General features: G+C 39.4%; 2 protein-coding genes and 1 non-coding gene across 3 annotated transcripts in view; 2 read left to right on the top strand and 1 right to left on the bottom strand.

Annotated features, from left to right (window-relative positions):
• The window catches only part of WBP4 (WW domain binding protein 4), a 19,934-nt gene extending 4,158 nt beyond the window's left edge, over positions 1-15,776 (bottom strand). The window contains exons 1-8 of the mRNA XM_017503763.2: positions 15,610-15,776; positions 14,592-14,664; positions 12,263-12,325; positions 12,054-12,177; positions 7,782-7,958; positions 5,313-5,359; positions 4,032-4,107; positions 1,274-1,464 (exon numbers count right to left, since the gene is read on the bottom strand). Of these exons, the coding sequence (XP_017359252.1) occupies positions 1,274-1,464; positions 4,032-4,107; positions 5,313-5,359; positions 7,782-7,958; positions 12,054-12,177; positions 12,263-12,325; positions 14,592-14,664; positions 15,610-15,611 (753 nt within the window). The 5' untranslated portion in view covers positions 15,612-15,776. The remainder of the gene's footprint in view (positions 1-1,273; positions 1,465-4,031; positions 4,108-5,312; positions 5,360-7,781; positions 7,959-12,053; positions 12,178-12,262; positions 12,326-14,591; positions 14,665-15,609) is intronic.
• Positions 15,777-15,900: 124 nt separating this feature from the next.
• Positions 15,901-18,354, top strand: part of ELF1 (E74 like ETS transcription factor 1) — a 109,787-nt gene continuing 107,333 nt past the window's right edge. The window contains exon 1 of the mRNA XM_017503760.2: positions 15,901-16,479. The gene's annotated coding sequence lies outside the window, so the exon portion shown is untranslated. The remainder of the gene's footprint in view (positions 16,480-18,354) is intronic.
• Positions 16,510-16,581, top strand: TRNAE-UUC. The gene has a single exon. It is a non-coding gene; the product is annotated as a tRNA-Glu (tRNA).

Genomic DNA, 18,354 nt, shown 5'->3' with positions numbered 1-18,354 from the left:
TGATCTCGGCTCACTGCAATCTCTGCCTCACAGGTTCTAGCGATTCTCCTGCCTCAGCCTCCCAAGTAGCTGGGACTACAGGCACGTGCCACCACGCCCAGCTAATTTTTGCTTTTTTAGTAGAGACAGGGTTTCACCACATTGGCCAGGCTGGTCTCAAACTCCTGATCTCAGGTGATCTGCCCACCTCGGCCTCCTGAAGTGCTGGAATTACAGGCATGAGCCACCGTGCTTGGCCCCATATATGGCTTTTATTATTTTATTAATATGAGGTATCTTCCTTCTGTGCCTAGTTTGCTGAAGGTATTTATCATGAAAGGATGCTGGATTTTATCAGATGCTTTTTATCTATTGAGCTGATCATATGGTTGTTTTTAATTCTGTTCATGTGGTTAATCACATTTATTGATTTGCATATTTTGAATAATCCTTGCATCCCTGGAATAAAGCATCCGTTGATCATAGTGTTTTAATCTTTCTGATGTACTGCTGGATTCAGTTTGCCAGTATTTTGTTGTAGATTTTTGCAGGGATATTGGCCTGTAGTTTTCTTTTTTTTGTTGGAACACATTCATTTTGATAGAATAAATTAATTATTTCTATCCAAAATTGGATACTGGATTACCTAAATCTGGCTGGCTATAATCGCTGTGAAATGGCAACTACAATGAAGGTTTTCCTGCTGCTTCTCTGTAAACTGGACATATCTCTTACTCAAAAGTTCCATCAAGATTTATGAAGTTGGCAGAGAAACTGCAGGCAATGAAAAGATCCTAAGTGTACCCTAGCTATGTAGGAAATCTTTGATTTTCCTTCATTTCTCAGGCCAACAACCTCAACCACTGCTCAATCCTATACTGTGTCTTCTCTACTTTGACTCATGGGCTCCTGAGTGTTCCTGATTTTATTTATCCAGTTGCCAAAATATGTCTTAACTTAATATCTATCTTCTATCAGAAGAATTAAGGTCTGTAGAGCTTTTCACAAGTTGGCATCAGCCGGGCATGGTGGCTCATGCCTGTAATCCCAACACTCTGGGAGGCTGAGGCAGGTGGATCACAAGGTCAGGAAATCAAGACCATCCTGGCTAACATGGTGGAACCCCGTCTCTACTAAAAATACAAAAAGTTAGCTAGGCATGGTGAATTGCTTGAACTAGGAAAGTGGAGATTGCAGTGAGCTGAGATCACGCCACTGCACACCAGCCTGTGCGACAGAGCAAGACTCTATTTAAAAAAAAAAACTGATGTGAAGATAAATTTTAAAAACCTACCTTAAACTTTATTTTTGGCTTTTTTGTCTCTGTAGAGACCTCTCCTTCTGCTTCCTGTTCCCCATCGGAATCACTATGCGACTCTGATGATTTGGATTCATCTAGGGTGCCAAGGGACTTTTCATTGACCTTAGTAGAAGGCAGATCACTAGTGTGTGGAATGAAATCATCAGGTTTCTCCCACCTCGATTCTGCTCAACACATTTTAAATCAGGTTATTTAGTTATCAATTCTATTCAGATGTAATTTCAATGTAACACTTCTTATCACTTATTAAATGACAATACTGTATGTATTTCATACTACCTCTTGGATCAAGAAGATAATAAAGAAGAGTTCCCAAATCTCTTGCTCTTATATCTTTCAGAAACTGATTTCAAACAGACTGGATTACCTAGATGTATAAACTGTAACTCCAATGGAATGAGAGACCTAAGAACTAGGTGATATTTCTAACAGTTCACAATTTACCTGACACCAATTTCAGGAAACATATTGATAATGAGCATACAAGAGATTTCCTGAAACTTACTTATCACAAAGATTTCCTGGCCCGGCATGGTGGCTCATGCCTAATCCCAACACTCTGAAAGGCCAAGGTAGGAGGACTGCTTGAACCCAGGAGTTTGAGACCAGCTTGGGCAACATAGCAACACCCTGTCTCCACAAAAAATTTAAAAATTAGTGGGCATCATGGCTTGCTCCTATAGTCCCAGCTACTCAGGAGGCTGAAGTGGGAAGACTGCTTGGGCCCAGGAAATACGGGCTATAATGAATCACGTTCATGCCACTGCACTCCAGTCTGGGTGACAGAGCAAGACCCTGTTCGTTATTTAAAAAAAAAAAAAAAAAAAAAAAAAAAATCCTAAGACTGTCATAGAGTGAAATTATATTGTGAAGCACTAAGTGAATATTAAGTTCTCATTTTTATATGGTGGTTTGGTGGAGAGGGCGGGGAATGAGAAACTTAATTGATTGAACTTTACTGCCATCCAGTGGTTCATTTGGCTTTAGTAAAACAATAATATTTCTAATTACTTTGTGGTTAATTCTCTATTTTAGTTTAATAAAAAAGAGTGAACAATTGTTCAACTGGGAGAGTATTAAGAGTGAAAGGGGCTGCTATTAATAATTATTCTGGTTGAGGAATAAACCAAAATCATTCAAGACAAATCAATATATAAAGCACCTTAGTTCTAGGCAGGGTTAAGAAAAATATTACTTTTCCTTATCCACATTTGACACAAGGAACAACAGAACTTTAAAGAAATTATTTTATTTATTTATTTGGCGTAATCTCAACTCACTGCAACCTCCCCCTCCTGGGTTCGAGTGAGTTTTCCTGCCTCAGCCTCCCAGTTGCACCACCATGCCCACCTAATTTTTGTATTTTTAGTAGAGACAGGATTTCACCATGTTGCCCAGGCCCATCATGAGTTCCTAACCTCAACTGATCCTCCCCCCACTAACTTCCCAAAGTGCTGGGACTACAGGCGTCAGTCACTGCACCCAGCTCAAGAAATAATTTATTAAGCACCTACCAAGCACTGTTACTGGAACTTCATAGATATATGGCATTCATGACCTTACAGAACACATATGTTTATTCTATTTCACTGAAGAGTGACTATCAGCTCAGTCACTTGCCCACAGTCATATCATTGGTAAAGAAAGAAGCTGTGCACTAGGCTCAGACCTGTCCAGCTCTAAAGCTGTATTATATCACTATACTATTTTACATGTACAAAATTCCACACTTTAACTGTGCTGGAATATAAACCTTGCTGTAACTGGGCAGGCTAGGTATCTACTTGGAGGTTAAAAGGGACTTTTCTTCCTAAAAGTTTAATGCTATGCAATGAGCTAATGATAACAAGAATTAAAAAACCAAAAACAAACCTCTCCTAAAGTTAAATTAATGTTTTAGATGTTCTGATAAATTTAACTGCAGTTTATGACGTTAAATTAGATGAAATATTAATCTGAAAGTCTTAGGTAACAATTAGACAAGATTATGCATGCTTCACAAATATTTATGCAACTAAAACGTCATTTTCACTTTTAATAATTTGTTACCTACTGCTAAAAAGCTTCAGTTTTATTATTTTGAGATGGAGTTTCCCTCTTGTTGCCCAGGCTGGAGTGCAATAGCACAATCTGAGCACTCTGCAACCTCTGCCTCCCGAGCACAAGGAATTCTCCTGTCTCAGACTCCCAAGTAGCTCAGATTACAGGCACACGCCACCACACCTGGCTAATTTCTATTTAGTAGAGATGGGGTTTCACTGTTTTAGTCAGGCTGGTCACAAACTCCTGACTGACCTCAGGTGATCCGCCTGTCTCAGCCTCTCAAAGTGCTGGGATTAATGGTGTATGCCACTGCACCCAGCCACAGTTTTATTTTTTAAAAGGAAAAGGCAAGTTGAACTAGATGATCTCTAAGCTACCTTCCAAGGTAATGATTATATTTCTAAAATAATTATGATAAAAACAGTAATATCAGAGAAAGCTAAAGGGATTCTATTTTTAAGTTTATGAATGCGATATCAACTGAGAACACTGGTGAACAGCACAATATAATACGAATTGAAATCTTTTTGCTTTTCCACTGTATTGTTTTTAAATTATAAAAAATAATTCATGCTTGCTATACAAATATGTTTATCATATACTAAAATCTCCAAGTTCAGAATATTTATCAGCAGGCCAATAAACAGCTTCAGGTACAATTTTAAAGTTAATAAAAGGTAATACTTACCTCCTGTTTCTGTATTATAATAATAGGTAAAACCATCTTCACTTAAACCTTCTACCCAAACTGTCTTCACTGCTGCCTAATAGGAGGAAAAAATCCAGCATAAACTGAGGATAACCATGATGATCTTCTATTGAATAACTCAGGCAGAGTCAGCCACCCTTTCCTCTCCTCTAGACACCTGGTGATATGATCTCAATCTGCACCCCCACCCAAATCTCACGTAGAATCGTAATCCCCCATCTTGGAGATGGGGCCTGGTGGGAGGTGCCTGGATCATAGGGGCGGTTTCTCATGGTTTTAACACCATCCACCCTTGGTGCTATTGTCGAAATAGTGAGCAAGTTCCCCTGAGATCTGGTCATTGAAAAGTATGTGGCACTTCCCTGCTAACCCCTTGTTCCTGGTCTGGCCATGTAAGATGTGACTGTTTTCCCCTGGCTTCTGCCATGATTTTAAGTTTCCTGAAGCCTCCTCAGAAGTTGATGCCACCATGCTTCCTGTATAGCCTGCATAACTGTGAGTCAATTAAACCTCTTTTATCAATTACCTAGTTTCAGAAGTATTTCTTTATAGCAATGCAAGAACTGACTAATACACCTGGGTATTAGGGGTGGTAGTACTAATCATGACCAGGAAGTTTGTTTTTTACTAATCCTGAGCCAATTTTCAAGGAAAGAATGCCTCACCTTTGAAGGCCAGGAACAATTATTTCCAAATGGACCAGGGACATGTGAATGGCAACAGACTGCAAACCAACTAATATTTGCCCTGAATACAGTTTTTGGATAGGTATCACTCTTTCTTTCTTTTTTGAGATGGAGTCTTACTCTGTCATCCAGGCTGGAGTACAATGGCATGATCTCGGCTCACTGCAACCTCTGCTGCCTGGGTTCAAGTGATTTTCCTGCTTCAGCCTCCCAAGTAGCTGGGATTACAGGCGCCTGCCACCACACCTGGCTAAGTTTTCTCTAGTTTTTAATACAGATGGGGTTTTACCATCTTGGCCAGGTTGGTCTTGAACTACTGACCTCATGATCCGCCTGCCTCGGCCTCCCAAAGTGCTGGGATTACAGGTGTGAGCCATTGCGCCCGGCCAGATATCACTATTTCATCTCTACCCACCTTTCTAACAAAAGCATTATAGGAGAAAAAGGACACAGTTTGGGGGTGGAAGGAGGGGGGAATTTGTAAGTAAAGTTGCTTAACGAAACTCTACAAAAACCCAAGAAAGCAATCACTTTAAAGAATAAAGCAAAAACACTATTAACGTGCTTCAGTTACCTTTTTTAAGTTTCCTTGAAATCCTTCAGGTTTCTCCCACTGAGATGCTTAAAGCAAAATATATTACATTTATAAAATCTTTTTGCTTTAAAAAAATACTTTCCGAAAAATTAAAGTTGGACAAAATTTAAAGGACAGTCATTATGTATAAAACACTACAAGCCTACAGTTTAAAACATATTTGAAAAATAAAAAAAAAAAAACATACATCCCAATACTGTGCAGAGAATATATGTGAATGCTGTGTAATAAAGAAGAAAGGACAGAAAGAGGGATCAAAAGTTACTGGAACTTCCACAGGAATTTTAGAGCCAGGCAGGGCTACTCTTAAAGGTTTCATAAAATTCAGGTTTGATAAGTTTCAAAGGAAGGAGATGGGCTTTGATATCTTGGGGCAAAGGAGATTGAAACATGAATTGAATAAGGACTCAAGAGGAACAACTAGTATGCAGAAATTTAAACCAAGTTATCATGGAGAGGAAGAGTATATATAAAAGGAAGTTGAACAAAGGAAGCAAGCAATAAACACTGGAAGGGAGAAAAATAGTTTCTAAGTAAATTTGAGAAAGACTTCTAATTACTAGTACATAATCACTTATGGTATCTTCATTGCTAAAGTACAATATACGTGTCACTTAAAGCTCAGTGCTAACTCTAAGAGATTACTATTTCTACACAGTCCAAAGCTAATTATGAACCTAATCATAATAGTCATTACAATAACATTGTAACCCAAGGTTTTCTTCATGATTAACTTTCTGATCTTATTTCCTACCTTCCTAGCCATTATTAACCTTCTTTTGCGGGGTTTCCTTCTATCCATTCCTTTAATACATGTATCACTTACCTTCTTTAATTCTAGCTCTATTCTCTCTGCTTGTGATATCATATACTCCTAAAGGTTATCATATTATCTACATCCCAGACTCAATTTTGTTCAGCTCCAGACTGTAACCATCAATTAGCTATCAAAAATTGTCATATGAATATTCTGTAGATACCTCAAATTCAACATATCCAACATATCTAATTCATTATTGTCCCCATTCAACTTATTTTTCCTGTATCTCATATCTAAGTCAATGGCACCATCATTCTCCCAGTCCTATCTACCTTTCAGTGTTACTCTGCTAAGACATCTTCAAAGAAGTGCATATTTTACTTCCACCACGTGACTATTTCACAATACTTTCAAACCTTTTTCTGGTTCATATTTTCTGTCTAGGTTCTGTACCTCTTAATAATCTACTGAAGTCTTTTTTAATCAAAACATGGATTAAAGAAGTCTGCACCATGCTAGGCACTATGTTAGGTGCTAGGGATACCATAGTGTGTAAGGCATCATTCCTGATGTCCTTATCTTAATTTAGAGATCAGCTCAAAAGTAATTCCTGTGATAATCTCTCAAAGCTACATAATCACAATGAATTTCACTTATTTTGCGTTCCCATATAATCTTAATTACACTTTTATTATAGCACTTTAAAATTCTTCCTTATTATCAAGCTTATTTATTTCTGTTGCTAAATTTTATGACTCTGGAGAGTAAGATGCTACATAAATGTAGAATAAATGCGCTGATTTATTCTAAAATGTATATGGAGTAAAAAACCCAAATACATTTAGTTTTTAGGAAAAACAAAAGATGTTTTTGATATTGTTACTGTAAAACAACACTGTGTATTTTTCTTTTTCCTTGAGATGGACTTTTGCTCATTGCCCAGGCAGGAGTGCAATGGCGTGATGTTGGCTCACTGCAACCTCCACTCCTGGCTTCAATCGGTTCTCCTGCCTCAGTCTCCCAAGTAGCTGGAATTACAGGTGTGTGCCACCACTCCTGGCTAATTTTGTATTTTTAGTACAGATGCAGTTTCACCATGTTGGTCAGGCTGGTCTCGACCTCAAGTGATCCTCCCGCCTTGGCCTCCCAAAGTGCTGGGATTACAGGCATGAGCCACTGTCTGGCCATGGCACTGAGTATTTTTCTGTTGGATATTAGTTTCCAATAAAATACACAATGCCATTTTTCAGTAAACAATATCAAATCAATCAAGACGGCTACAGAAAAAAGAAATCAGTTACTGGCTCCCAGAAGAAAATCTCTACCGTAAAATATTTTATTTCAAGTACCCTAGACTTTGTTTAGTGGATTTGAAATTCCTTATTTCTATGCAAAATTCTTTATTTCCATGTAGTTCATACTTTTATGGTTCTATTGAGAAAATATAAAGCTGTAATTTATTTGTAAGAAAGCCATTATTAAAGGCTCTAAGTCTTCACACTTAGTCACTATGAGAAGGGTACCTTTGTAAAGGGCACATAGTTTTCTTACTTTTGTGGCAAAAATGAAAAACTGGTCTTTCATTATTTAAAATGTTCCAATATCATATAAAAACCCTAACATTAAACAAATTGTTCTATTCTACTAGTGGCACTGTTCTTTACCAATCTTATGCCTAAATGACTTACCTCCTGAGATAAGATCATAATAGTAATGGTAACCCTCAGAGGTTATGCCTTCTACCCATCTGCCCTTTGAAGGATCTTTTTTTCTTTTCTTCTTTTCTTTCTTTTCTTTCTGTTGATTTGATATAGAGGTGGCTGGGATAGTGCTGGTTACTGGTGTCATGCTTGGCTCTGAAATTTCTAGAGAAGAGAGAAGGGTAAAGCAGCCATAGTATCTTTATTATTTTTTTGTTGCTGGCATAAAACATTAATGTTATTCCAATCAAAAACCTGAAAAGATTCATTTGAGAACCTGACACACTACTATAAAGTATGTGGAAAACCAAACATGCAAGGATAGGAAAACTATAATAAAAAGAATAAGGAGAATTTAGTTCTACCAGGTATTAAAACTTATTCTAAAATATGGTTAAAAAAATATCCAGCAGTGTGAAACTGACATAGAAATAGGCAAACATATGATTGAAACAGAATAGTACAGATATAGACCCAACTGGTTGGCTGGTATTTCGATTCAGAGGAGAAAAGATAATCATTTAAAAAAAGAGGTTTTCAAATTATCTATTGGGTATAATGTTCACTATTCAGGCGATGGGTATACTTAAAGTCCAGATTGCATCACTATGCAATATATGCATATGAGAAATCTGCACTTGTACACCCTAAATCTATAAAAATAAAAAACGTATTAAAAAAATGGAAATAAAGCATGTTTAAAAAGAAAGATTTTAGAATAACTGGTTAATTATATGGGAAAAAAGTGAAGCTGCTGCCTACTCCCTGCTCCCTTTCCTGTTTTTTATACCAATACAAAAACCATGTCAAAGATAGTTATGAAAAAAAACACAAAGTAAAATAATGTTAAATCTGACTACATAAAAATTAAAATATTCTGTATGATAAAATAAAAAGAAAAAATATGACAAATGAAAAAACATTTACAATAAATATGGCAAAGGGCTAATATTCCAAACAAAGATCCTTTACGAATCAAACATTCTAATAGAAAAAACAGACAAAAATTACAAAAGGAATTCAGAGAATTAACATTTACTTTTTTTTTTCTTATCTTGTCCAGGCTGGAATACAGTAGTGTAATCATGGCCCACAGTAGGAGCCTTGAACTCTTCAGCTCAAGCAATCCTCTCACCTTAAACTCCCAAGTAGCAGCCGGGCACGGCGGCTCACTCCTGTAATCCAAGCACTTTGGGAGGCTGAGGTGGGCAGATCATAAGGTCAGGGTTTCAAGACCAGCCTGACCAACATGGTAAAACCCAGTCACTACTTAAAAATACAAAAATTAGCCAGGCATGGTGACACGCACCTGTAATCCCAGCTACCTGGGAGGCTGAGGCAGGAGAATTGCTTTAACCCGGGAGGTGGAGGTTGCAGTTAGCCGAGAGCACACCATTGCACTCCAGCCTGGGAGACAGGGTAAGACTCTGTCTCAAAATAAAATAAAATAAAGTAAAATAAAGTCCCAAGTAGCTGGGACTACACGTATGCACCATCATGCCCAGTTAATTTTTTATTTTTATTTTGTAGTAGAAGTCGGGTCTCACCATGTTGCCCAGGTTGGTCTTGAACTCCTGGGCTCAAGCTATCCTCCCACTCTGACCTCCCAAACTGCTGGGATTATAGGCATAAGCCACAACACCTAACCAATTAACATTTACTTTTGCTAATATTCAAAGAAAAGTTTTTTGTTTTGTTTTGCAAAAGATCAGTAAGTACTGAAGAGAATGACCAAATCCAGTATTAGTCTGATAAATCAGGTATTTACAACAATTTGAAAAAAATGGGTTGTTTTGATGAGGAGTGGCTCATGGTTGTAATCTCAGCACTTTCGGAGGCCCAGGCAGGTGGATTGTTTGAGCCCAGGAGTTCCAGACCAGCCTGGGCAACATGGTGAGACCCCATTTCTACCAAAAAATAGCTGGGACTTGTGGTGAGCTGAGGTGGGAAGACCACTGGAGCCCAGGAAGTTGAGGCTACAGTGAGCCATGATTGTCCCACTGCACTCCAGCCAGGTGACAGAGTGAGACCTGTCTCAAAAAAAAAAAAAAAAAAAAAAAAAAAATCAGTTTTTATGGCTTTACTTCCCAATGGATTGGGTAATTACTTGTAACACAGATTAATAATCTCATTTTTGTTCTAGTGAAAATGTGAATCAGTCCATTTCTGGAGACAATGTGCTATTAGCTATCGATATAAAATATATTCACACTGATACTATAATATGACTTCTAGAAACTGAACCTACAGAGACAAATTAGTGTAAAAAGATACATGCATAAAGATTCTAAATGCTACCCTCTTTATCACACTGAAAAATTCTAAGCAAGCCAAATGTTAACCAGGAAAAAATTAAATAAATTATAGTATACAGACAAAATAACAGTGGCTACTGTTCATTAAACATTTGTTATGTGTAGTCACTTAAGCAATTTATACCATAATGTTACTTAGTTTTAATCTAAAATCATAACTAGCAAGAAAAAAATTCTCTTTGACTCCAAAGTCTGTGTTCTTAACTACCACATAAAAATGAGGTATCGCCCTAATTATTTAAAAGATACCTTTGACATATCATTGAGGGAAAAAATAAAACAACCTGCAAATAGACCACAGCACGAAATATGTAATTTAAAAAGAGATCTAGAAAAGAGGTCTGCAAAAAATCTTAACAGTGAGTTTTTAAAAACTCTTTTCTTTGTACTGCATTGTTGTACTTTTAAAGGAATATATATCCTATCTGGAAAAACAAGGCTATGATAACATGTAATAGGAAAGGCCGGGCGTGGTGGCTCACATCTATAATCTCAGCACTTTGGGAGGGTGAGGCAGGCAGATCACAGGATCACTAGGTCAGGAGAGGGAGACCATCCTGGCCAACATGGTGAAACCCTGTCTCTACTAAAACATAAAAAACTAGCCAGCTGTGGTGGCATGCACCTGTAGTCCCAATAATCCCAGCATTTTGGGAGGCCAAGGTAGACAGATCATGAGATCAGGAGATCGAGATCATCCTGGCTAACACGATGAAACCCTGTTATCTACCAAAAACACCAAAATTAGCTGGGCATGGTGGCGGGTGCCTGTAGTCCCAACTACTCTGGAGGCTGAGGCAGAAGAATCACTTTAACCCAGAGGCAGAGGCTGCAGTGAGCCGAGATCATGCCACTACATTCCAGCCTGAGCGACACAGTGAGACTCCAGCTCAAAAAATATATATATACACATATATATATGCATATGTACACATATACATATTTTTAAATAGGAAAAATCCATTTAAATATAAAATAGTAAAATTTATTTACTCAAAGCGCAGCATAGTGGACTCTCTCAATGCATGTAATTGACAATAGCTGAACTTTTACCTACTGCTAATTCTCCAGGAATGTATAAATCCTTTTTCCTCTCAAAAGGAACATATGGCTTCATCTTCAAAGAACCAAACAACTTTTAACTACCAATGTCTCAGGATAATATTTTAAAGTCTGGCTACAACTGTTCTTATTTAATGAAGACAATGCCAATGAACTTAACTGGTAATCTAGACCAATTAATACCTTAATTGAAAGCCATTTTTATTAGAAAAATACCATTACAGGTTGACCATTGCAACCACTACGCAAGATGAACTGAGATCTGCTATATGATTGGCTTAAGGAAAATGAATTTGATACGGAAGAATTACTCATAAAACCTTCCCAATTTAAAGTCTAAATTCAATGACAAGATAGATACTCTAGCTAAATAATGTCTTTCATCTACAACTTCCTTCTAGTAGTAAAATCTGCTAATTGTCCACAAAAGGTGAATTCACTACATATTTACCCATATAAATATACAAGACTCACAAGTTTGACCATATGGACACAGTGAACTGTAATTATAACGAAAGATCTATTTTTAAATGCATAGCGTCTTTTAGCCAAATAACCAGAATACCTAAAAAACTCAGTGTCTCTGAAATGAACCACTTACCTAGGATAAAACTAGGATTAGGTGTTCACAAAATTAGTATGGCTGCTATGAATGAAGGTGTTAAAACATGAAACATTAAAAGTACAACAGAAGTGCATGAGCAAACTTCCATAGTCTAAACAGGACTATGTATGATGCATAATAAAAACACTAAGAGTATACTCTGAGTTTATAAACTCTTTATGGAAACAATCAAAGCTTACTTAGCATGACCTCTGATGTTACTTTTAAAACACGCTGGCTGCTTTTTTTTTTTTTTTTTTTTTTTTTTTTTTTTTTTACCTGACTCTAAGCCAAGCCTTTTCAAATCCTCTTGGTATGCCTTCAGGGCAGCTGCCTCCATTGCAGCAAACTCCTTTGATGCCTTTTCTTCTTCCTTTGCCTTATCCAGGCTTTTCTGTTTAATCTACGTAAGACATACATAACAGTAAAAGTGAGATAAAGGACTGACATTTGCATAGGAAAATTAGCAAAGAAACAATCTAAATTACCTCACTGATCCTTTTTGCCACATTTTCCTTATGATTCTTTCCTCTTTCATGAAATTCAACACTCTTGGAAAGAAAACACAAAAGAAAACTACATAAACATAAAATTCATAAACATCATAAACAATTCTCTCATAAACATGAAAAAATTAAAATTAAAATGAATGGCAGAAAAGATGAAAATGTTAATTTAATGTAAATTGGCCTTTTAATCAAATGATGCTAGGGAACTACATTGTTTATTTTTATGTCCTCTGACTATGTTTCCTTTGGTTCTTAAAATAAACCATGATGACCTTATTAATGAAGAAAAATACAAGGTACCCCGATGACTAATCTAGTGACTATGATTGTAATGAGGACTCAAACAGGACATGAAGCTAAAAGGCTTGGGAAAAAAATCTTAAACAACTTTTAACATTAAAAGCCTTTAGAATTTTATAACCCTATTTGCCACAAGGAAGAACATAGAGAACAATGATTTTATTGCTTTATTCCTTAAAATTGGGAGAAAAGTACATATTTTAAGATTTCTCATAAATCATAAGCAAACACTTTTATATAATATGGTAATGGTTCAAAATGTACTTATATGGAGAACAATTTGGCAATATCTATTAAGGCTAGAAATATGTTTACCCTTTGACATAGCAGTCTCATTTCTGGTAATTTATTCTACAGATATAACTACACATGTGCAAAACAATGATATATACACGCTTACTGAATACAGGACTGTTTGCCTTAACAATACGGTATCCATCTATAGGGGACTGACTGGTTAAACTACGGTACATTCTCATAGGCTACTGCAATAGAGAAAAAGCAGTTCTTTATGTATGGATACAAAGAGAGCTCCAGTTACATACTGCTTTATTTTTTAAAACTATAGTGCAGAACAACATATACAGTATATTACCTTTTATGTATGCTGGAATAAGAAATTGTGTCTACATGCATATAGAAACAATGGAAGGATAGACAAAAAAAAAAAAAAAAAAAAAAAAAAAAAAAAAAAAAAAAAAAAAAAAAAAAAAAAAAAAAAAAAAAGATAACCTATGGAGAGTGATGGCAACTGGATGACTGGGGATGGTGCAGGTAAGCCCAATTATCTATTTAAACAATCAGAAATGCTCCCTAAATGACAAGTTTCTGGTTAAACGCAATAAGAAATTCCTGGTAAGCTCTGTAAAATAAGTTCTGTCAATCAAATCTCATATAATGCATTACCTGAGCTCTTCTAAAATACTGCTGTGAATACATCTTTAAAGTATGACTTTGTAAAGCAGATAATCATCCTCTATTTTTCATATATTGAGTTTCCTAAAGTTGATTACACAAAGAATATTAAAGGACCATTCAAAATTAATTTTGTTTCTAATTAAAGGTTAAGTCAATGTGTATTAGTGGTTCAAGAAGATGAAGACACTAAACTAGAAGGGATTACTTACTCTGGATAACTCACAAAATTCATTTTACCGCCTGGGTACCAACAAGAAAGAGAGACTTTACGTGATCTGTGTGGTTTTTAAAATTCATGGTATTTATTCATAAGTAAATAGGTAAAACAAGACAGTCAAGAACTTTAGCAACTATCCAAATTTAAAAAAAAATCCAAATCCCAAACGCCTTACAGATAACAGTAAATGTCTACAGAAATCCACAGCATTGTTAAAACATAAGATTACTATTCTTTGTGCATCCAACTCTGCCAAATAAAAAGAATATCAATATGAAATATATTTAACAGATACCCTAGTGTTTGAGTGGTATGTACATAGTATTTTGACATGCAAGAGAGGGGAGAAAAATCAGTGGTGTGCTTTTTACTTTAAACCTTCAACACTGGATCTCAACTATGAGATAGCCTAGTATCACACATAACAGAGTTGTTACTTTCTGTTTCATGAGAAAGGGAATATGGTGTTCTTTCAAAATTTAAGCTCTGCACTAAATACATTTGATTATTTCTAGAGCAGAAAATATGCAAGAAAAACTAGGGCTTTCCACAATTCTTTGTGTATGACAGTATTATGAACACCACCATTATAATGTAGATTCTTCATAAACATGAATGAGATGACCTACTCATTCGCCATTTCCCGAAAAGCCACAGAAAAATAATTTCACTTAATATGTAATCAAAGTTAGCGTGATGAAAAGGAAGAAGGCTCACAGCTTTCATAAGGGACTGAGAAGGCAGAAATCTTTTGATGTTTTGAAAAAGCAAAAGCAATGTACAAAAAGTGCTTTGTAAAGTGAGTTTACATCAAAAAAGACACTTCATTCAACACAATTATTATTCGAATCTCTAATAGCGGAATTATCATACAGGCCTATTGTCTGCTATCCAGCACTTGCAGTAATCACAGAATTTCTTTGGCTGTGACTTCCAGTAGTCCGCCCTGAAAATGGAGAAAACAAGTTTAAGTTCATGTAAAACTTAAAAAGTAAAATTCTTCATGCTTTACATTTTTTTAAAGCTTGAAATATATGTGCCTGCTACTGAATCTTGTCTTGTTACATAATTGTTTTATTATTTACCTGGTTGGAACAGTCAATGGAAATTCTGTTGCCAGCAGAGTTAAGAAAAGTCTGTATCTGACTTATTACAAAACTCCCTTAAGTAAGATGGCTTTCAAAAATTCCTCACTTGTTACGGTCATCGTTATGAAAAACTAAGGAACATATTACAGAACATTTATCCTTTCTGTTCGTTTCTGGCTTTGGGGGAGGTTGCTGCAATGGAAACCTGAGGGAAACTCAAAGTTTGCCTTAAACCAAGTTATTCCCACCAAAAGAACAACGTACAAGAATACTCTGCGGGAAGACCGTACGTCCTCCGAGACTATTGGTTAAAACAAATTGTTCTTGAGCCTCAAGGCAAGAGAGAATTGGAAACGCCACGGGACCTCGCAGACCGCCGACCAAAAAAAAAAAAAAAAAACGTTACGCTATCCAGGGCTGGCCGCTTCCACTAGGCGCGGGAGGCCGCGGCCCAACCCTAGTTTCACAGTACTCTAGGGTTCAGACGCTTCGGAACCCAAAGGGGCGCGTGCGACCGCCGACAGCATCGTGCCGGGAGCTTCGCCCGCGGCCGTCCAACCAGCCCCCTGAACCGGCCGCCGGCCTCCCCCGGAGCCCGTCTCCCATGCCCTAGGGATAACATTTGTACCCGACCCAGAGAACCGGCACTGCAGGTCCCGGGCCGGTCCCGAGCGAGTTAAGAACGCGTGCGTCACGCCCCCGGCCGAAGGGCGGGAGGAGAGGAGAGGAGGAGAAGACCCGGGTGAGAAAGGGCCGCCTACAAAAACAACACCTCGTTGTTCAGGGCCTGAGACTCAACTCACATGACTGCGCCAGCCGCTCTGCACGTCGTCCGGGGTTCCACTCAGACTCGCGCTCTCCCAACGGGACAAGTCAGGCTCCACCAGTCGCGCGAGGCCCACCCGAACCTCCCTCCGACCCGGACACCTTCCACCGCCCCCGAGATCAGCGTTCCGCTGCTCCCAACTACGGGTGCTCAGGCGACCCAATCCGCGTTCGAAATCTCCTCCTCTCCCCTCCCCCTACAGGGGAGGTACTGCAGGCTCCAAAGAGGTGGGGTCGGTATAAAGGGGTTGAGGTCATCGGGAAGGGGCAAAAGCGCGACGGGACCTGAGCTGAAGGACAGGGTCTCATGCCTTAAGTCGCCGCGCCATCCCGCTGTGTCTGTGTCGTCCCCTGGGACCCAGAACCTCCACCCTCCGTCTAGGGTCGCTGGCTCGAGGCCAGGGAGCTCGCGCGCAGCCTCCGCCCCGAACGCAAACAGCTGTTCCCAGAGACTTCGCCGCTCTCAACTTTGCCAACTAGTCCTCACGCACTTTGACCAGCGGAGCAACTGGGACCTGTTGGTCGGGGGCTTCTGGCGGGGTTAAAAAAAAAAAAAAAAAAGAGGTGAAACAGCGGGGTCCGGGACTGCGAGTCGCTAGGCTTCGCTTCAAACTTTGCTGCCCTGGCGGAGCGGCTCCGTTCCTTCTCTCCTCTCCCTTCCCCTCCCCCGCGACATCTGCGCGCTCGGACGGAGCTGGTTCCCTAACTCGGGAGCGCGTGGGTAGCAGCGGCGGCGGCGGCGGCGGCGGCGGCGGCGGCGGCGGCTCCTCCAGTGGCGCAGAGGCGGTGGTGGGAGCGGCGGCGTCCAGCGACGCGGCGAAGACGACAGAGGTGCTTACGCTCGTCAGGTGGGTCACGGCGGCCATCCTAGCAGCACTTCCCATATGGTCTAGCGGTTAGGATTCCTGGTTTTCACCCAGGCGGCCCGGGTTCGACTCCCGGTATGGGAACGCTGCATTGTTGTTTTGTGTTATTATTTTTAAACTATTGGTTTGGAGGGCTGATTTTTAAAATCTCTGTTCTGGCTCCTTTCTTGTCCCCTTGTCTGGGTGAGTTTGTAGAAAACGAGCATTACTGTAGTTGTCAGTGGCGCGGCGAGCGGGGCTGCGGCTTTTGGAGCCTCTAATGCGGCGCCGTGAGTGCTGGAGAAGAGTTTGCGCCCCCGGTCCCTCTCCCTCCGGCGTCGGGCTCGCGGGGATGGTGGGCCCCGAGGGAGTTTCACTTTCCCCGTGGCTGTTTCCCCGCCCCTCCGGCCCGTAGTTTTCCAGACGCTCGGGAGGTGATGATTAACTCCGGCCTTGCGTTATCTCGTCCCTGCGCCCCCCTCGGGCCCACACCCTCCTCGGCCGCACTGGCGCCTTTTCCGAGGCGGGGCGAGCTGGCCCCCTGCGCTGGGCACTCCAGAGCCAGCGCCCTGGCCGGTAGCTGTAGTGGGCTCTGTCCACCCGGCATTTACGAGGCCCCCCAGAACACAATGTGCCTTCTGCGGCCTCCTGGGGGGCGCGCTTTCCCGGCCGCGCAGCTGCCAGGCGCCCCTTTCCGCCGCGTGTGCGCCCGCGTCTCCACCCACTGCCCCGGAGCAAGCCGGAGGCCGGCCCGCGAGGTCGTCCCAACTTGACATTCCGGGCGCTGGTCGCAGTTACGGAAAGTACCCTCGAAAAAAGGCCTTTGGCAACGAGAATCTTTTTTCTTTCCCTTTAAGAACACACACACCACGAGCTATGAAGAAGAAAAATATCACTATGATGAAATAGCTTTAAATAAGTAAATCGACCTTCGAAAAGGTCTATGTTTTGAGCGCCGTTGATTTAAAAAAAAAAAAAAAATCTTGATTAAAAAAAAAAAATCCTGGGATGGAGGTGGGGCTTGGGAAAGAAAATTGGCCAGAGACTGGGGAGGGGACTTTAAAACAAAGTTTCACTGTATTTTTAAATATAGAAGCCCTGTGTTTATTACAAAAGGGGCAGCTGTGTCAGCAGCATGTGAGCTGTAAATGAAACAAAAGAGTTATCTTAAATGCAAGCTGAAATTAGAAAATAGGATCAGCTATAATGTGTAGTCTGTGGGCCTCCGGGAACAAACGAAGAAGGAAAAAGTGACTTGCAGATGGGTTTCTGGTCAGTGTCATTACTGAGAGCAGATGTTTTGGTTGTTAGTATTTGTGTTCCCAGACTATTTTGTAGCTTTAACTGTACAATAAATTTGTTAATGTGATCTGCGTGATTAAGGGTTAATTAGGCTTACCTTGTTAAAAAAAGAAAAAGCCTAAGTATTTTAAATCATCTTCATTAATTCAAATATTTATATTTGTGTGTTTGCTACACACCAGGCACTACCAGATGCTTTTGAAGTTACTGATGTTCGGGTTCTTCATGTTAACTAGTGAATAGAATACTGAATGGAATAATATTTTGGTCCCTGATTAGCAGTGTGATGAGACTTTCCACCTTCTCTGTTCTCTGGCTTTAGAGCCACACAGTTTTGATAACACATATAACTCACAAATTTTAAATAGAGTTGCAAGAATTGTTGAGCGATTCTTGAATAGATAATGAAAGTGGAAGTTTCATTTAAATAAGTAATAGCGTGTCATTATTAAGAAGCAGTTATTAAAGAATTACAGTAGTTGCAAATTTGGAAAGAAGGAAAGATAACTGCCTTAAATGTTCCCAGAGAGGGCTTAACTTTTGACCTTGCCTTTTTTTTTTTTTTTTTTTTTTTTT

This window comes from Cebus imitator, unplaced genomic scaffold (assembly GCF_001604975.1).
Source record: "Cebus imitator isolate Cc_AM_T3 unplaced genomic scaffold, Cebus_imitator-1.0 Scaffold314, whole genome shotgun sequence".
Lineage (NCBI taxonomy): Eukaryota > Metazoa > Chordata > Mammalia > Primates > Cebidae > Cebus > Cebus imitator.
This window is presented reverse-complemented; position numbering and strand designations above follow the sequence as displayed.